Here is a 19,238-nt window from a genome sequence, read left to right as displayed (position 1 = left end):
GAAATTATTCGAAGTAGTTGTTTTTTGTTGTTGTTGTAGTAGTATAGGCCCAAACTGATGCAGTCCCTTGACAAAGTGTATAGCAGAGCCAAGATCAAAAAATAAATTTCTTGACTCCTGGCAAGACTCTTTTGGCCTGCACCTGTTCCTATAAGCCTGTGACAATGCAGGTCTATAAAAACAGGAAGACAAATGCCATGATTTGACATAGGAATAAAATGTGGTCCTTCTGAACACGTTTTCATTAGACACGTGCTAGCTATGTACGAGGTTATAGATATATTGCTTTCTTGATGACTGAGATCAGGTTTATAGGATCTTAAATTAATCTAATAAGTAATGTTACTTTCCCCATCACCATTATCAGTGTTATCTATATTTCACATACCAGTAACTATGTTCTAAACACCGTGCCAAGATCCTTCCCATACTTTATTTAATTCTCTCAACAGCATCATAGGTGAGGATTATTATTATCATTCCCATTTTGAAGATGAGGAAAATGAGGGACAGGCCATTAAGTAAATCAGCCATGTGAGAGCGAGACCTAGATTTTAAACCTGGACATTCAGAGGCTAGAGGTTGCAGCCTAAACCACTGTGCCCCATGCTCCTTGGATTTGGGGGGATATGACCTGGCATACTTTATTATTATTTCTTGGACTGATTTGAGCTTTTCATTATGATCCTTATATCTATGTGTTCATATAATCCCCAATTTACATTTGAGGTCTAATTGCTGGATGTATTCCTGGCAATAACCCTGTTTATCGCTGGACACCTCCTAAAACAGCTGGTGTTTCTAGGCTTTTCTTTGCCAACTTTGCCTCCATCACCTGCCTTGTCTTCTTTTTATGTGTGCAATAATATTTAGTTGCTGTTTACCCTCTGAAAATATTATACTAAGACCTATTGTTCTCTAGGGACTTATAAATATTTCACTTTGTCACAGTACTTCGGAATGCCATCTATATTTTCAAGGAGATTATATTACCATGGAGAAGCCAACCTACTGCACAATTTGTTTCCCCTGCCCTTTCCTATAAGAAACTAATCCTTTGTGGAGCTACCACTTTTGCAGGGAATTGCTACTTTTTAAGAAAAATGACTTTATTAACTATGGCAAACAGTTAATGAAAAGTCCCATGTTTAGAGCTATTACAGAACTTTAAAGCAAATACAGTCCTATAATTATCATTTAATAGAGTTTCTTTCTACCAGATCCTAAAAGTAATTACATATTGAAGTGATCCAAAAAGAGTAATCACATTCTACATCCTATTAATAGCCTACTGAGTTACCAAATTTCCCAGCTGAGACTGTTTTCCACAGAAAACATGAGATAATGGTTTACAGCATGCTGAGTAAAGCATCAGATTTCTCTCTCCTTGAGTGCTTACTTCCATTATGCCATGTAAATAATCAGGATTGTGTTTGCCTAAACTCGGCATAAGCGTTTGGCCTCTTTAAAAATATGAGGGAAAGCCATCTTAATACACACAAGCCTTTTATTTCATTTTTATCTTACTCCGTTCTACAGCCCGAGCTTCAAAGACAACTCAGCAGGCAGCAGGAAAGTAGAACACTGGATAACTCTTCAACATTTGAGTCCATCTGGGGCTAATAATATCAAGAGTGGTGCTGTTTGGGGAAATGAAGAGCTGATCCACCCAGGCTTTGAGATGCATTTACTTTGAAAATATTAGACTTCTGGCATCTTTAAAAAAAATAAGGAACATGTAATGAATAAGAAAAGTGCAAAGAAAAAAATACTGAGAAGAGCCCATCTCATTTATGTAGTTCTTCATTGGATTATAAAACCTGCTAATGGCCATTGTTCCACTTAGTTCCTAAACAGCCCTAGGGGTAAACAGCCCTAGAGGGTAGGCATGTTGGATATTTTTATCCCCATTTCCTAGATGAGGAAAGAATATGAAACATCAGAAGATTCAGAGACTTGCCCAAGGTCACTCTAGCAATAAGTGAATTGAACTAAAATGTTTGAGTGTTTGAAGGGTTCTGTCTCATGTAGTAACACTTTATATATTATGAATATAGAGCTTGTGTCTTTTCTAATTAATTATTTTCTTTAAAAATCGTTGTTTACCCCATAATCAAATAACAACAATCTTCAGAAGAGAAAAAATCTAAAATAAATTCATCAATCTAGTATTCCAGGGAAAGTGAATAGAAAAGGACAAACTGTACTTCAAGTTTAATTTTAATCACAGCCATAGTAATTGTAAAATATATTTGCAAGGAATTTTGTAAGTTTCTTCTACTGCATAATTAATACATATTCCTTGTAGGAAAATTATAAAATACAAACAAGCAGAAATAAAATTAGAAATAATAAAATAACTTAATATACTATCCAGAAATAATCACTGCTAATTTTTATAGCCTTCCAGACTTTTTCTTGGCATATATATATATATATATATATATATATATATTTTTTTTTTTTTTTTTTTTTTTTGCGGTACGCAGGCCTCTCACTGTTGTGGCCTCTCCCGCTGCGGAGCACAGGCTCCGGACGCGCAGGCTCAGCGGCCATGGCTCACGGGCCGAGCCGCTCCGCGGCATGTGGGATCTTCCCGGACCAGGCCACGAACCCGCGTCCCCTGCATCGGCAGGCAGACTCTCAACCACTGCGCCACCAGGGAAGCCCGGCATATATTTTGGTCTTTAAAAAAGGCAACCATAAAATAATGTCCGCTTTTTTCCCTGCATCATAATACATGATATGCATTTTTCAGCATCAGTATACTTATGTCAACATTTTTTTCCCCTAAATATCCTCCTAACTTCATTACAAGGGTATATGATATCAGTTGACTATTGTTGTGTAAGTACGTTGATTTCACACACCTTTGCCAAATATCTAATTATTCTTTTAGGATAGATTCCTAGAGTGGAATTACTGTATCAGAAGTTTTTGATACTTAATTGACAAATTGCCTATCAGAAATATTATACCAATTTATAATTGCATCAGCAAAATAGGTAAGCTCCCATTTCCTCACATTCAAGCCAACTCTAGATACTATTATTCTTTTTAAATGATTCACAAATTGATAAGTGAATTATAATCACATATCACATTTAAAATTTTCAATTACTAGTAAAGTTAGGATTTTTTAAATAAGTATTCTTTTTTTTTAATTGAAGCTCTTTTTATTTTTTGCTTTTATTTATTTATTTATTTATTTATTTATTTTGGCTGCGTTGGGTCTTCGTTGCTGTGCGTGGGCTTTCTCTAGTTGCAGTGAGCAGGGGCTACTCTTCATTGGAGCACGTGGGCTTCTCACTGCGGTGGCCTCTCTTGTTGCAGAACATGGGCTCTAGGCCACGGGCTTCAGTAGTTGCAGCACATGGGCTCAGTAGTTGTGGCTCGAAGGCTCTGGAGCACAGGCTCAGGAGCTGTGGCACATGGGCTTAGTTGCTCCGTGGCATGTGGGATCTTCCGGTACCAAGGATTGAACCCATGTCCCCACATTTGCAGGCAGATTCTTAACCACTGCGCCATCAGGGAAGTACAAAATTTTTTTTTTCTTTTTTTCGGCCACATGGCATGTGGGATTTTAGTTCCCTGACTAGGGATCGAACCCGTGCCCCTTGCAGTCAAAGCCCAGAGCCCTAACCACTGGACCACCAGGGAATTCCCTGATTCTTTTTTTTGCTTTATAAATCGGCTACTCATGTCCTTTACCCAGTTTTTGAATTGTATATTCATCAATTTGCAATTGATTTATAAAGTCTCTTCATCTTTTAATGCTGTTAACTTGTGACTTATCATACCTATTGCATAGATTTCTGCAATGTTTCAATGTCCTTTCAATCCTCATTATGCTATGTTCTAAAGTATAGATGTTGTACTTTTTGTATCAGTTTTTCTGCTTAAAATTATTCTTAGCAAGACTTTCCTCATGGAAAAGTGATATCAATATTCACCTAGCTTATCTTCTTATATATCATGTTTCCCATTTCAATCATTTATCCATGTGAAATAAATACACAGGCTCCCTTTGTTGGCCATTTCCTAAATATCATTTAAGAAATGGTCATTTCCAATTGCTTTGCAATGCCATCCTTATTTTCACCTACATCACATACTATTAGATTTTATTTTTTTGGACTATCAACTCTCCCTATTCTATTTATTCTCATGATAGTATCATATTTTTCTTTAACGGTTGCACACGTATAATATGTGTGTTAAAATCTGACAAGGGTTTTGTCTACATTATTTTCATTTTATTACTCTTTCTTAGCTTTTGGTTTCTTTGCTCCTCCAGGTATAATTTGGAATTATTTTTCAGGTGCCTGATAAGTATCTTCATGAATTTTATTGAGTTTACCTTAAATTTATGGATTAATTTAACAACTAAGAATTTTAAAATATTCTTCCTATCTAGAAGCATGATCTGACTTTCCACTGATTCAGTTCTCTTTTTATTACCATCAGGAATGTTTTATAGTTTTCTTCATTTTTGTTCTATGCATTTCTTACTAAGTTTATGGCTAGCTACTTTATATTTTAGATACTATTATGAGGTAGATTTTTAAATTATGTATATTTTCTAAGTGACAATTTTTAGTATAAACTATAGCTCTTTTAGTTAGTTCATTTATTATTGGACATTGTTCTAAAGTGATATAACTTCTAAGCTTATTTTCTTAGGTTTTCTAGGGAGACAGCTACATAAAAATTAAATAATAATAATTTGCTTCATTCTTTTTTTAATATTTGGGTTTTTTTACAAATTGCATAGATTTGCATTTTATATGTTAAATAATAGCAATAATAATGGCTTTACTTGTTACTTTAATGGAGATATTACATCTAGAGTTTCATCATTAAGCATAATATTGGTTGTTAGATTAAAATTAAGAAGATTAAAATTAAGATTTGTGTTAGGGTGTGTGTGTATTTTAGGAAGTTTCCTTTCCATTAGCATTTTATTTTTAAAAATGGATGTTCAATTTTTAATCACGATTTTTGGATTCTAACAAAGAGATAGTATGATTTTGACCCTTGACCTAATGACTCAATAAATTAAATTGACATATCCTGATACTGAACCTCATATTTTAAAGTTCCAAACCTCTTATTCTAAACAATGATAAAATATAGAGAAAAGAGCAAGAGCTAAAGATTAAATATTGGCTTTAGCAGATAGTCCCAGATGTCAGGAAATTCCCAAAAGCACATGCAGCAAAGTTAGTTATATTGTGAAAGCACAGCTAATTTTGATAGTGACTATTTCATGACCTACCTGCAGAGGAGCTGTAGCTATCATGATGGCCTCCAAACAGGCTGTCTGACTCTAGTCTTGCCCCCCATTAACTCAGCCCTTACTGATAATGTCTTTCTTCTTAAAATTATTCTATGGGTCTCCATTTCTGGTGGATTTAACTGAAACTTTATAGCCTAGTGAGCAAGAAATGATATGACCTACCTCCCATAAACGTTGCATCTATTATCTCCTTTCTCTTGCTACCTTAAAACGTAGGCTCCAGAAACTTCAAACCACCTTTAGTTTCCCAAATATGCCATGCTCTCACATGTCCATGCTTTTGTTCTGTGGAAAATGTACCCCCACTGCCTATTATACCACCTCTTTCAAGTCTCACCATAGATGAAGTCTCTTAGGGGAAGCTTTGCTGGACATCCCTAGCCCATTTGGATGCTACGTCCTCTGTGCACCAGGAACACTGCACTAACCTCTAGTATTTTTCTTATCACTCTGCGTTCTAAGCATACATTTCCCTGTCTGTCTCCCATTAGAATATGAGCTCTGTGGGGGCAGTACCCCAAAACTTAAGAAAAATGGGTTAACTGAATGCAGGAATTAAAGTGAAAGAGTAGATGGAAAGACATGTAATGTGCTTCAGACATTTCAGGGATTAGTTATTACTGTGGAAAAATGATTATGTTATGAGATAAGCTTCAGGCTGAAAAAGACAACCCATCTTTTGGTGTTGGAATGTTCTGTAGGAGCCAATACCACATCATCCATCCATCCATCCTTTCATTATTTATTATTCCACAAAGTTATATTGGACATCTAAGGTTTGGATCCAGGAAGAAGTGACTTTCAAATGTATTTATTTTGCAAGTGTATTATCTAATATGGGCCAAGTTATAGATCAAATGAGCTCTGATACCTGATACATTCAGAGTTAAGTTTGAACTGCTAAAAAATAAAAAAAAACAAAAAACAAAGAGAACAAAGAAGAGTTTGTATGGAAAGCAGGCTTGGCTGTGTAAGGAAAGATAGCCAAGACAGACTGACCCTGATTAGACCAATTGGCAAACATCTTTCTTTCTTTCCTCTTCCCCCTCCCCCGCAACCCCCACTTTTTGGTCTAAACTAAGGACAGTTCTTTTTTTGATGAGCATCACCAAAAATCATCTAAATATGCTTCTGGTTTTTCACTTTTATAATTCAAAGATAGCCAAACAGATTTCTGTGGAACTTTTTCCCCCCTTAATTGCTTCAATATGGAAGATGCTCTGTTGGCAGATCAAAATGGCAGATGGCTTTTAATGCCCTGCCATTTTCACTGTATAAATAATTATGTTCTCTTTTCTGCCTGAAATTCATGCTGCAGCTTGTCCAACACAGAATACAATTTATCTGGAAACCCACCCCCTCCTCAATTCAAGAGAAAGAGAAATAGGTCTTCTTGGTGGATCAGACAGATTCTTCTTTCAAGGTTCCCTCTGGTCACTGACTTAACTACTCTTGGGATTTCTCAACTCACTAAAAGACCCTAAATGTTTATATCCCGCTGAATTCCTTGGTAGTTTTCCTTGTCTTAAACCAAGAAATATATTCCTTTCTCCCTCCCTATCACCAAGGAGAAAATTGTCCTCTAACAAAAGTGCAGGGAGAGTTGATTCTAAGGGATGTGATAATTTATAACAATGAAAAGTCTATTGATACCACGAACAGGGCACACTTAGATGCCTCATACACACATGCACATAGGCAATTATTCCACAGCGTTATTTGTTGCATTTTGTATTTTGCCGATCCCTCAGTGTCAAAGGTGTTAAGTAAAAGATCATGATCCTCCCCCTTCCCCTGTAGTATGTAGCCCTTGATCTAGAGGGGAAACATTACAGCCATCAGAGTCTTGGATCAAACAATTTTCTGCATTAATATTTTAAGGCTAGTCTCATAGAATTTACCTCATTGTAGCATTTCCTTTATTCCAAAATATTGAGAAAATAATAGATTTCTTTTTGCCCCTTGCATGTTGGCTTGTTTCTGAAGGCATGTGTGTGTTTCTGGAAGTGCTATGGGAAGAGAGGTGTTGAATGAGTGCCCTTAATTCTTTGTAGGTCTCTCTGACATAAACATCTTAGGTTTCCAAGAGCAGCTCTTTTATCTGGGACCTGAGTCTATCTGGATTTAGCTATAGGCGGTGATGGTGTCCATCTAATTAACTAACCATGTTGGGGAAATTTGGTTAAAAAAAAAAAAGAACCAATGTAATTGGCATGCAATAATATCAGGATTCTAGGGTCTGCTGTGCACTGGGAAAAATATAGTGAAACCAAGAGGAGTTTGAATTCTAGTTTCGTTTGCATTTTCCATGTTATTGTGATCAATTGCTTCCTCCATTTCTTTTCATATAAAATAAAGGTAATTATACTTTCTGCACATAATTTAAAAATTCTTTGGGATAAGGTAGGCGGAAGTAACAAGGAATAAGGTTTGCACATATTAGCAGCTCGATAAATGTTACTTAGTTGGATCTGACTCACCCTAAATAATGAGAAAAGAATAATGAGACAAAGAGATGATATTTACTGGGAACAAGATCCATAATATTGATACAGGCAGCGCTGATGGAGTTGGGTTCAAACGTACAAAGTGGGAGAAGATGGAGTCTGGAAATTGATGGCAAGCTAATCAGTAAAATCTGACTGTGTGGGAAAGCCAGATGGATGCTGAGATATAGTGAAAGAAACATCCTTCAACTGTTTATTCCTCTAACACACAAAATACTGCTAACCGAACAGTGATGAGTGAGCAAGGTTCTTGCCTTCAGGGAGGTTACTGTCTGATGGAGAGGACAGACATTCAAACAGTTACCGTAGACTGTGAAATGAAATATGAGCAGTGACTATGGGTAGATAGACGGCTCGTACGGTGTTCAGAAAGACAAGAAAAGATATATATGCAAGCTATTAAGTTCACCTTTAAGCATTAGTCATATCAGAAAATTAATGCTACAAACTTTAAAAATGTTATTTGAAATTTCTATTATTTCAGTCCCTCCCTCAGATTCAAGGTGGCAAATACTGGCGTCAAAAATTGAAATTAATTTTTCAAAAATCACATCTCTAAATGAGTATTAAAAAACCTAAATAATTACACTTTTCAATGATGTCTTTTGTAATTGTATAGCATGTGTACTTCTGAAATTATTAAACTTGAAACTCCACTGAGACTTTTGGGACACACTATATATATATATATATATATATATATATATATATATATATATGTATGTATGTATATATGTATATATATATATGTATTTTTTTTCATTATTCTTATACAGCTATTGCCACATTTCTAAGGAAAGTAGAGAGGACCCAGAAGAAAGTAATCAAATAATGATTATTCTACTAGTGACTGCATAACTGTCTTCAAGTGTGTGGAAGCTTTTAATGTGGTAGATAGATTTACTTTGTCGCTGAGGTTTGAGCGGAAAGGGTAGAGTGGGTAGATTTGGGTCAGAAGTGAATTAAATAAGAGCAAGGCTTAAGGCTTGGCCTAGATTCTCCATATATTTTTTTTTTTCTTTAACAGTCTCAAGAGATGGGCTCCAGTCTGATGCAGACAGCGCCTATCTTCACAGGCTGAAGTATCTCTGATCAAGTTGATCAGTGGGGGAATTTTTAGCTTTGGAACAGAGAGGGACAGAGGAAAAGAAGTGGTAAGGAAGAGCATCTTAAGATGCTCTTTAGCAAAGCTACTGGGGCAACATTCTCTCACCTTAGGCCAAGCCTCTCTCCTGACATCATGGTGAGAGTAGAAAGTACTAATCCTTTGCTTCAGTGATTCCTCTTTTCAGGTTGTTAATATGCAGGGGCTATGCCCATATACTGCCCATTTTGCCCTGTTCCCATTATTTTTTTACCTAATATAAGGTTGGCACTCTGTGCAGTCTGTGTATCAGAGGCTGCTCCCCTATCATAATTTTCCCTTTTAATATCAGTTGTATATATTCCTCCCTTGGGTGACATCATCATCATAGCCCATACATTTGCATCTCTAAACTGGTACCATGGAGACATCATTATCAGGAACTTTTACATTTTGTTAGTGTAATGACAAAGTGTGCAGATAAAAACAGCATACGATTAGGAGTCCAGGTTGTAGCCATAAAAATTTGAAACCTGAATTTATTTTCCATTAATAGAAATACTACAATTTGTACATCACATATACTAGTAATTTATAGCCTCATTTACAAGTTTTTGCCTAAGTAGGGGTAAGAAAAAGGAACTGCTAACTGCTTCCATGTTTGTGGCCAGGGAGGAGAACATTGGGTGTCAAGATGAAACACCGAGGTGCTTGAGAAACATTTTCTTGGGCTTCCCTGGTGGTGCAGTGGTTGAGAGTCCGCCTGCCGATGCAGGGGACACGGGTTCGTGCCCTGGTCCGGGCAGATCCCACGTGCCGCGGAGCGGCTGGGCCCGTGAGCCATGGCCGCTGAGCCTGCACGTCCGGAGCCTGTGCTCCGCAGCAGGAGGGGCCACAACAGTGAGAGGCCTGCGTACCGCAAAAAAAAAAAAAAAGAAAAAAAAAAGAAAAACATTTTCTTACCATGGGAAATATATCACCCAGGATTGAAGAGCATGAACTATCTCCTGCCTCTGGATGATGAGCCCTTCTATGTAGGCAACTGCATTCAAAACTGCGATGACATTTCCAAGAATTCACTTTCCTCTCTTTGTCAATATGTTTCTCTTCCTCATTAGTCTACTGCACCAAGAGGAGAGCTTCCAGAATAGAATTAATATTTACTGAGCATCTCCAACAGCCTGGCACTATGCTAAGTACCTTTATGAATGGAATCAAATTTAACCCTAAAAATTATTAGCTTTCTGGATGAGAATACAGCAAATCAAGACATTTACCTAACATGTCTAAAAGTCAGGCAATTGATATGTAGAAGAGTCGAGATTCAAACCCAGGTCTGTCTGACCCCAAATACTGAGAGATTTGCTCTTTGCAAGCTTTATAAAGGAGAAGGGTCTGAGAAATCTCTTGATGGAAATTTAAAAATCCATACAACATTTGTCATTTTCTGCCTCATCTTATTAACCATGGAGCCAATTTGACACTTCCCTGAAAACGTGTCCTCACAGAAGCTCTTATTTTTTTCTTGGGTCACCGATAAACCTCAGAAATGTGTATGTCCAAAGTAAGGGGACCCTCTCAAAGAGAGATAGGGAGTAGCTGGCTAATTAAAATAATTTAGATGAGAGAATCTGTAGCCAAACATAAGATGCAAAATTGATTTCCTAGAGGGTTTTTTTATTACTGTGTGTTTCTTTTTCTGTTTGTTTTTCTAGAGTTGATTTTCATGGAGTCCCTGCCCATAGTGGCTCTTTTTGTTAGTAAAAGATCAGTGATCAGAGTGGACCACAAGAAAGACTATCAGAGAATATGGCACTGTCTCCTCTGATATGGCCCTCCCCCAGAAAAACTCATCCCTGCATTGGTGCTGGGGCCACTTAGATCTAGAGGGGGGATATTTTATGCATTCATGCCACAGCAACTACCTATGTACCACAGTAACCACCTAAGTGCCAAACTAGTCTGGTTAGACATGCTTCTTGTCTAACCATATCTACCCTTCACCAGTTCACCATCCCTGGAGGATCTCAATACTAGTGCTAGGTTTTCTGGTAGAATGATTCCTGAGCCCTCTGGAAGCACAGCCCAGAGGACAACCATGGGCTTTTATTATATTATTTGGTTCCAATAGCAACCCCATGAGGCATGCTTGATATCAACCAGTGTCCTCATTTTAAAGATGAATAAGTGAGGCTCTGACAGGACAAGTGACTCATTCTAAAGCATGGATTTAGAATATGCCCAGAAAGAGACCTTCACTCCATTTATTTTCCACCTCTCAAACTAATCTTAAAATCCATATGTGAAACATGTTTGACTAGAAGACACTTTTTAAAAGTTCTCGAGAGTCTACTGATGAATCACTCAGCGACAGTAAATGGTTCAGTCAGCAGGGTACTTTGATGAGCTTTCATTTCATAGTTAGTGTGTCTGAGAGGACTCAGCTGTTCAGAATGTGAAACATCTTGAATTCGCAGGCTGGTGTCCTGCTCAGAAACATGTTTTCCATTAGTGTGTGATTTTCAATTACCTTCATGTGTAAGCCAGCCTGCTATGATCCGGAGGTACAATCTTGCATGAATGGCACATTGAAAAATAGATTTTAAATTATGGCTTCCACGGGTTTAAAAAAATAAAAACACTCAGGTCACATTCCCTCCAAACTACACCATGGGTAACAGGGTGGAACCCAATAGATAAACTAAGTGAATGCCCTCTTGGGGATGTCATTTGTATCAGAGAGGTATATTTGACTGAGCAATTAATTTGCTTTTCTTCATAAATTTTTCATATTCATTTTTATTTACGATGGCATTTGTGACATTTCAGAGCATTAAAATGTGGTAGATATTTTAACTTTTTTTTTTTTTTTTTGCGGTACGCAGGCCTCTCACTGTTGTGGCCTCTCCCGCTGCGGAGCACAGGCTCCAGACGCGCAGGCTCAGTGGCCATGGCTCACGGGCCTAGCCGCTCTGCAGCATGTGGGATCTTCCCGGACCGGGGCACGAACCCGTGTCCCCTGCATCGGCAGGCGGACTCTCAACCACTGCGCCACCAGGGAAGCCCCGATATTTTAACATTTCATTTGTGAAAATCTTACTTGAATTCAAAAGAAATTTATGAGATGGAAAAAGTAACATTTGAATTAATTATGTAGATATGTAAATTTTTTGTATTTGTTAAGCATACAACAATGTTATAGCCTAGAATAGGAAAGAACAGTCAGGAAACTGAATATTAACATTCTATTTGACCAGCTTATTATTATTTTTTCATGATTTTTCATAGTACATATAATTTTCCTCCAGTGGTAAGAGCAATATACACCAATCACACAAACTTCAGAAAATACAGAAATGAGGGCTAGCTGTTCTGCCCTGTTTTTATTGAGAGATTGGCAGCAAAGGGCAGAGGATCCGTCATTAATAAGTCTTGCCAGGGGCTTCCCAGGTGGCGCAGTGGTTGAGAGTCCGCCTGCCGATGCAGGGGACACAGGCTCGTGCCCCGGTCCGGGAAGATCCCACATGCCGCAGAGCGGCTAGGCCCGTAAGCCATGGCCGCTGAGCCTGCGCGTCCGGAGCCTGTGCTCCACAACGGGAGAGGCCACAACAGTGAGAGGCCCGCGTACCGGGAAAAAAAAAAAAAAAAGTCTTGCCAAAAGCCAGCAGGTACACACACCTTACCTTCTGCAATACTCAGAATATCTGCTCAGTCCTAAATGAGACTGAATCTGCCATTTGTATGTATTTTTTATCTCACACAGAATATATTACATTTCCTTTAACCTAAAATATATGAATTCAATTTTTAGATTCTAAGATAATTTTTCTTACCACAAGAGCTAATTCATGGTCCTGTCAATCCATTTAAAGCATGCTGGCTATTGGGCCCTCATGTTGGTCATAACATTCTTATTGCTATAAATTACTGATTCCTAACTCACACAAAAACATGTGTGCCATATTGAGGATGTGTGTGTGTGGATGTGTGTGTGTATAATTTGATGGAGTATATTCAAAACTTCCACAGTTTTATAATAGCGATGTTTTCCAAATGCAGAGCATATGGCCTAGAAAAATTCTTTATGGCTGGTAGAGATATGCAGAAAACACGATGAGGAAGCATTTGGAGGAATAGGTTACAAACAATTGGGAAATACATGAAAACCAACATCTGGAACTTGGGTGAAACTTTTCCCAGAACAAGGTTACGACATTTGTTCAACAAATATTTATTGAATGTCTGCTCTGTGTCCAGCACTGGAGAGACTGAGATGAATCAGATAAAAGCCCCTATTGTCTAGAAGTTCACAGTCTAGGAGAGACCCAAGTAGTTATGCCACCAAATAATGACAGAAGAGTGGGAGGCTGATTTCTGTAGGAACGTACAGTGGGATTGGTCACAAAGGAGAAGAGGGGAGAGGTCTAGAAACGGCTCCCAGAAAGTGACTTTTGGATTCAGTTTTGAGGCTTGAGAAGCTGACTTGTAATGATCAAAGGAACGGCTTTTGGGGGCATTAAAGCAAAGGGTCAAAGCCAAGGTGTACAAAGAGTGTAGTGTGCTGGGGAACAGACACGAGTTCTGCACAGCAGGCTGAACTGGGGCGTCTGGAAAGGGGCGGGCATGAGCCTAGAAGGCAAGGTAAAATCTAGATCAGAGAACTATCTGGTGATCCACCATGTAGATGTGGGCTGTGTTGTGTGAGCAGCAGAGAAAACGTCATCTTTTTAAGCAGGAATGACAGGTTTAACTGGGTGGCTGAATTTCAGAGAAACTGTAAACCTGCTGCTGGGTTTATAAAATATTTCCACTTTAAAGACAATATTTTCCTTTAGGACTTATAAGTGGGTTCATAGTTTGGGCAAGATTTGAGGGTAGATTAGAAATCTCTCAAAAAAGTAACAAAAACTGGCCAAAGGCTTGTCACAAAGTAGAGAAAGTACAAACTTGAAAAAGAAGGGTTTTGTGTGTTTTTTCTCACACTCGCCTATATATTTAATTTTATCGTATATTAACATAGAGTGTGGAATTGAAGCCCATACTTCCTTGTATTTGAGGAAAGGGACAACACCCAAACAGAAAATGGTGTGGTTACCCGGCCACTGAAGGCATTCATATCGACGAAATAAAAAAGAGCTGATTTCTGCGTTTCATTTCGAGATGGGACAAAACTCAGGGATCCTTTTCATGCCAAATGACTGTGGCTTCTATAGATGTCTAGATTAAAGAACAAGTGGGGAGGATTCAGATTGCAGCCCTGGGGTGAGAAGAGCACATTCAGATCAGCCAAGCTGAATGCAAAGATGTGAAGTCTGTGATTCCGTGGTCTTGCTCTGCGAGTACACCTTGTCTCCCCTCTTCCAACAGATAACACCGCAGGGGTGTACGCCCGGCGCGGAGGGTTCAGTCGGCAGAAGCAGGATTTGTACCTCCTGCCCATTGTGATCAGTGATGGTGGAATCCCTCCCATGAGTAGCACCAACACCCTCACCATCAAGGTCTGTGGGTGTGATGTGAACGGGGCACTGCTGTCCTGCAACGCAGAGGCCTACATCCTGAACGCCGGCCTGAGCACTGGGGCGCTGATCGCCATCCTTGCCTGCATCGTCATTCTCCTGGGTAAGGGACCTCCCAGGTTACCTGTAGGAAGGGCCTTTCAACCAGTTGCCCATCCTTGAAACACATATATTTCTCAAGTTACCGGGAATTGTGCTATATGCCGTGGAGGCAATTTGAGACAAAAAAGAGGGGATGCCTGCCTGCTCATGTATTTTAGGGTATGGTGGGGGAACAGGCAACTTAACAAGCATTAGAGCCGAGTTGGGGGTGGTTGTGATGAGCAAATGCCAGGCATCACAGGACTGCATAACAGAAGACATCTGGGGGCATCAGCAGGGGACGGGGTTGAACATCAGAGATTTTTCAGGAGAGGAATTTAGGCAAAGACCTAGTATACGAACAATGGTGAGCCTTACAAGAGGAATGAGAAGAGTTAGAGGTAGAAAGAATAATCGTGATGTCAAAGACGGTCTATGAAGGACTCAAGGAACTGGATGAAGACTGGCCTGGCTGAAGCTGGATCTGGGCTCCTCCTCTAGATGTCATATGTAATATCTGGGTGCATGCATCAGCTCATGGGGAGCCCAGAGCAGCTTTTCCTGCACTTGCCTGCTGAGTTAGGTGCCCCTCTTCTGCACATAGTCCCATCTGTGGTTTACTCTGTAACAGCAGGAATGTGCTGATGCAGGTAGCATCTACCAGTGCCGGGCCTCAGGAAGATTAGATCAGTCGTCCCAAAGTCTCAGAACTCGTGTATGACAAAAAAATCAGGATTCAAATCTAAGTATGTCTGACATCAAATTTATACTTGTTCCATGATGGTTAGTTCTTCACTGAATGAATTAATGTGTCCCTGATACATAGGGAAGAGCCAGCAAGTTTAGTTCAACCAATAGTTCATGAGTATTTTCTGGGTACCAGGCCCTGTGTTCAGCCCTGGGGGATAAAGAGAAGAATCATACAAGATCTCAGTGATCAAAAAGTTCATAGTCTATTGAGGAAAATAGGCATGAGCAGATAAATTGCAGAGGCACATGGTGAGCACCATGATAGAGACACGAACCTAAGGCAGTGGGAGCACAAGAGTAGAAACTACCTGACATTGACTGGGAAGGTCAGAGACAACTTCCTGGAGGATGTAACATACTTATCAGATGCTGAAAGAGCTTTCCAGCTGGGGAAAGGGGCTGGGATGGATGGATAGTCCTAGCAGAGGGAGCAGAAAACAGAAAAGCTCTAAGTTCATAATCTAGTGGTGGAGGCAGATGTGTGAACAGTGTGACACGTGTCACGGTGATGGCCAGGTGGGTACATAGAGTGGATACCAATAGCCCTGTCTGGTATCAGAATGGCATATCAGGAAGGATTTTTGTGATGAAAGATAAAGAGTCAGCCAAGCAAAGAAAGTGAAAAAGAATGAGCCTGGTGAGGGTGCTGTTACAGAAGGCACAGGGGAAAGACACTGCCTGCTGAGCACTGGAAGCCGTTCACAGTCTGGTCCAGTGCAGACCCTCATCCCTGCATCTCAGAGTGATGGTGGACCCAGAGGGGCTCTCAAGTCACTTGCCAAATTCAGCCACAAACACTTTCTTCAATCTTGCTGAGTGTGTGGGCGAGTGTTCCAATGGAACATTGTGGGGAGGTGGGGGGGTTGATAGGGAATGAAACAGTGTCAGAGCTTTCCTTATAAGCAACTCTGCTTATTCATCCTAGATGCCCTGAGTTTAGTGGAATCCCCTCTCCCAGGGAAGAGACAGTTACAGTGGTTTCATCTGGAGTTTCAGCTGATGCTGTTTCCCTGTATTCAAATAGAGAAGATTTGTCGTTTGTCTCTTGGGGGTCTTTATAAACTACCCCTCTTCTATACAGTGGTCTGAAGAGAGTCTAGCCATGCTTATGATAAGATTTCTTACAAAGGTAGAGTAAGGTCAATGCTGACCCCACCTCAGAACTCTGGGCAGGGGCTCAGCACCTCCTGTAGAAAGTTAGGACCTCAAGTCTCTGAATGTCCTCATTTGTAAACTTTGGAGAGGCAGCTGTCTTCCTTTGCAAAAAGAAACAGGCATAACCCACTTTTAAGAGGCTGCAGACGGACACATTTAGAATCTTCCTAATTCTTCTGAAGATGACTTCTAAATAATGTTGGATTCATTTGTAAAAACTCAAAATAGTTCCAACTTGCCAGTTTGTTTGGATATAATATTTTCCTGGAAGCATTTTGCAGATGAAGAGCCAGGTGTAGGGCAACTTTGAACATCTTTGGGGATTCCAGGTAAAGCTCTCATTTCATAGACTGGTCCCAGTTCTGAAGCATGTGTACACCATGCTTTAAGGTAAGCAGAGTTTCCCTGGGAAAAGAACCCAGAAGACTGGGCTTAACCTATGCTTCCTTTCTTTTTCTTTTTTTTCCCCTGTAGTCATCGTAGTGTTGTTTGTGACACTGAGAAGGCAAAAGAAAGAACCACTCATTGTCTTCGAGGAAGAAGATGTCCGTGAGAACATCATTACCTATGATGATGAGGGGGGTGGGGAAGAAGACACAGAAGCCTTTGATATTGCCACCCTCCAGAACCCTGATGGTATCAATGGATTTATCCCTCGCAAAGACATAAAACCTGAATATCAGTACATGCCTAGACCTGGGCTCCGGCCAGCACCCAACAGTGTGGATGTGGATGACTTCATCAACACGAGAATACAGGAGGCGGATAATGACCCAACCGCCCCTCCTTATGACTCCATCCAGATCTATGGTTACGAAGGCAGGGGCTCTGTGGCCGGGTCCCTGAGTTCCTTAGAGTCGGCCACCACAGATTCAGACTTGGACTATGACTACCTGCAGAACTGGGGACCTCGATTTAAGAAACTAGCGGACTTGTACGGTTCCAAAGACACTTTTGATGACGACTCTTAACGAAAACGATACAAATTTGGCCTTAAGAACTGTGTCTGGTGTTCTGAAGAATCTAGAAGATATGTAAACAGGTATTTTTTTAAAACAAGGAAAGGCTCATTTAAAACAAGCAAAGTTTTACAGAGAGGATACATTTAATAAAACTGCAAGGACATCAAAGTGGTAAATACTGTGAAGTACCTTTTCTCACAAAAAGGCAAATATTGAAGTTTATCAACTTGGCTAGAGGAAAACCACTTGGCATACAAAATATTTAAGAGAAGGGGAAGTCTAACGGTGAACTCACAATGAAGGGAAATCGTTTATGTGTTATGAACATCTAAGTCTTTTTTTCTTCTTTTTTTTTTAAATTTGTCAAAGAAGCTTCCACAAAATTAGAAAGGACAACAGTTCTGAGCTGTAATTTCGCCTTAAACTATGGACACTCTATATGTAGTGCATTTTTAAACTTGAAATATATAATATTCAGCCAGCTTAAACCCATACAATGTATGTACAATACAATGTACAATTATGTCTCTTGAGTATCAATCTTGTTACTGCTGATTCTTGTAAATCTTTTTGCTTCTACTTTCATCTTAAACTAATACGTGCCAGATATAACTGTCTTGTTTCAGTGAGAGGCGCCCTATTTCTATGTCATTTTTAATGTATCTATTTGTACAATTTTAAAGTTCTTATTTTAGTATACATACAAATATCAGTATTCTGACATGTAAGAAATGTTACGGCATCACACTTATATTTTATGAACATTGTACTGTTGCTTTAATATGAGCTTCAATATAAGAAGCAACCTTTGAAATAAAAAAATGATTCTTTTTTAATTCTGGGTTTGATTCTTAACATTGAAAAAAATTATTTCTAATGACCCATTTATAATTCTAATTTAAGATATTTGTGATCTTTTAATAACTCTATTTATGATCTGTTGTAGTCTGCTGCTTTTATTGTTTATTTAAAATCAAATATGTTTTACAAATGTTTTTTCAGACAAGATTCTGTAGCATTGTTTAAAGCTCTTTTGTACATTCTCGGTGTTAGCTTCCTGACTTCTCTTCACACGCATCTTCTATAAAAGAAGGATGCTAAAGATCTAGGTCAGTCTATGATTTTGCAATACTTGTTGTATAATATGCGTTTATCTTGTGTATCAGTAATTTGATGGTTATGAGAAACGAGTCCATGAGGGAATGAAACTATCAGAACTCTGAAGTTCAAGATGGAGATTTTATGCCCCATACCGAGCATTTGAGGGTTGGCGGGGTGAAGAGTCACAAATATACATTTGCCACGTGTAGTTATCAGATCAGACCTCCAATGTTATTCTATTCTTCCTTACTTTGATCTTGCCAGGCTATCATAATGACCCTGCCAGCTGAAACTGCTTATTTTTCCTTTTATAATTTTAACTCCTCTTAAAACAATGTGGCATTCTAAAGTTTGATCAAAGAAAGAGCAATTCATTTCCAAACCTTGTTTTAAAATATGCTTTGGGCCATAAGCTCAGAATGAGGACAGGGACCATGGTGGCTTCTGAGGGTCAATGCCATTTGATCTGTGAGTATGCCTGCAGTCTCCTGCAGTCCCATCTTGCTGCCTGGGGGTTGGGACTTCTGTGAAGGACACTTCACCTGCTCCGTAGGGCCAAAGGTCAAAACATAGCAATACTCGGGGAGAGGACACACAGGTTATGCTATGCTGTAAGTGCTTTTCCTCTTTCCCTTAGACAGAGGGCACACGCTTTCTCTATGATTGCAAATAATTTTTAGATTATCTTCTTTTTTTTTTTTAACTTTATTGTGGGAGTTTGTTTCAAGCAATTTCTTGATATCCTGCTACATCCTATTTTTATGACTCAGTCAAAATGCATAC

At 39.2% G+C, this 19,238-nt stretch overlaps 1 protein-coding gene across 1 annotated transcript in view; it reads left to right on the top strand.

The window, feature by feature from the left end:
• The window catches only part of CDH11 (cadherin 11), a 143,829-nt gene extending 125,639 nt beyond the window's left edge, over nt 1-18,190 (top strand). The window contains exons 12-13 of the mRNA XM_067718759.1: nt 14,258-14,509; nt 16,867-18,190. Of these exons, the coding sequence (XP_067574860.1) occupies nt 14,258-14,509; nt 16,867-17,363 (749 nt within the window). The 3' untranslated portion in view covers nt 17,364-18,190. The remainder of the gene's footprint in view (nt 1-14,257; nt 14,510-16,866) is intronic.
• The last annotated feature ends 1,048 nt before the right edge of the window (nt 18,191-19,238 follow it).

This window comes from Pseudorca crassidens, chromosome 20 (assembly GCF_039906515.1).
Source record: "Pseudorca crassidens isolate mPseCra1 chromosome 20, mPseCra1.hap1, whole genome shotgun sequence".
Lineage (NCBI taxonomy): Eukaryota > Metazoa > Chordata > Mammalia > Artiodactyla > Delphinidae > Pseudorca > Pseudorca crassidens.
This window is presented reverse-complemented; position numbering and strand designations above follow the sequence as displayed.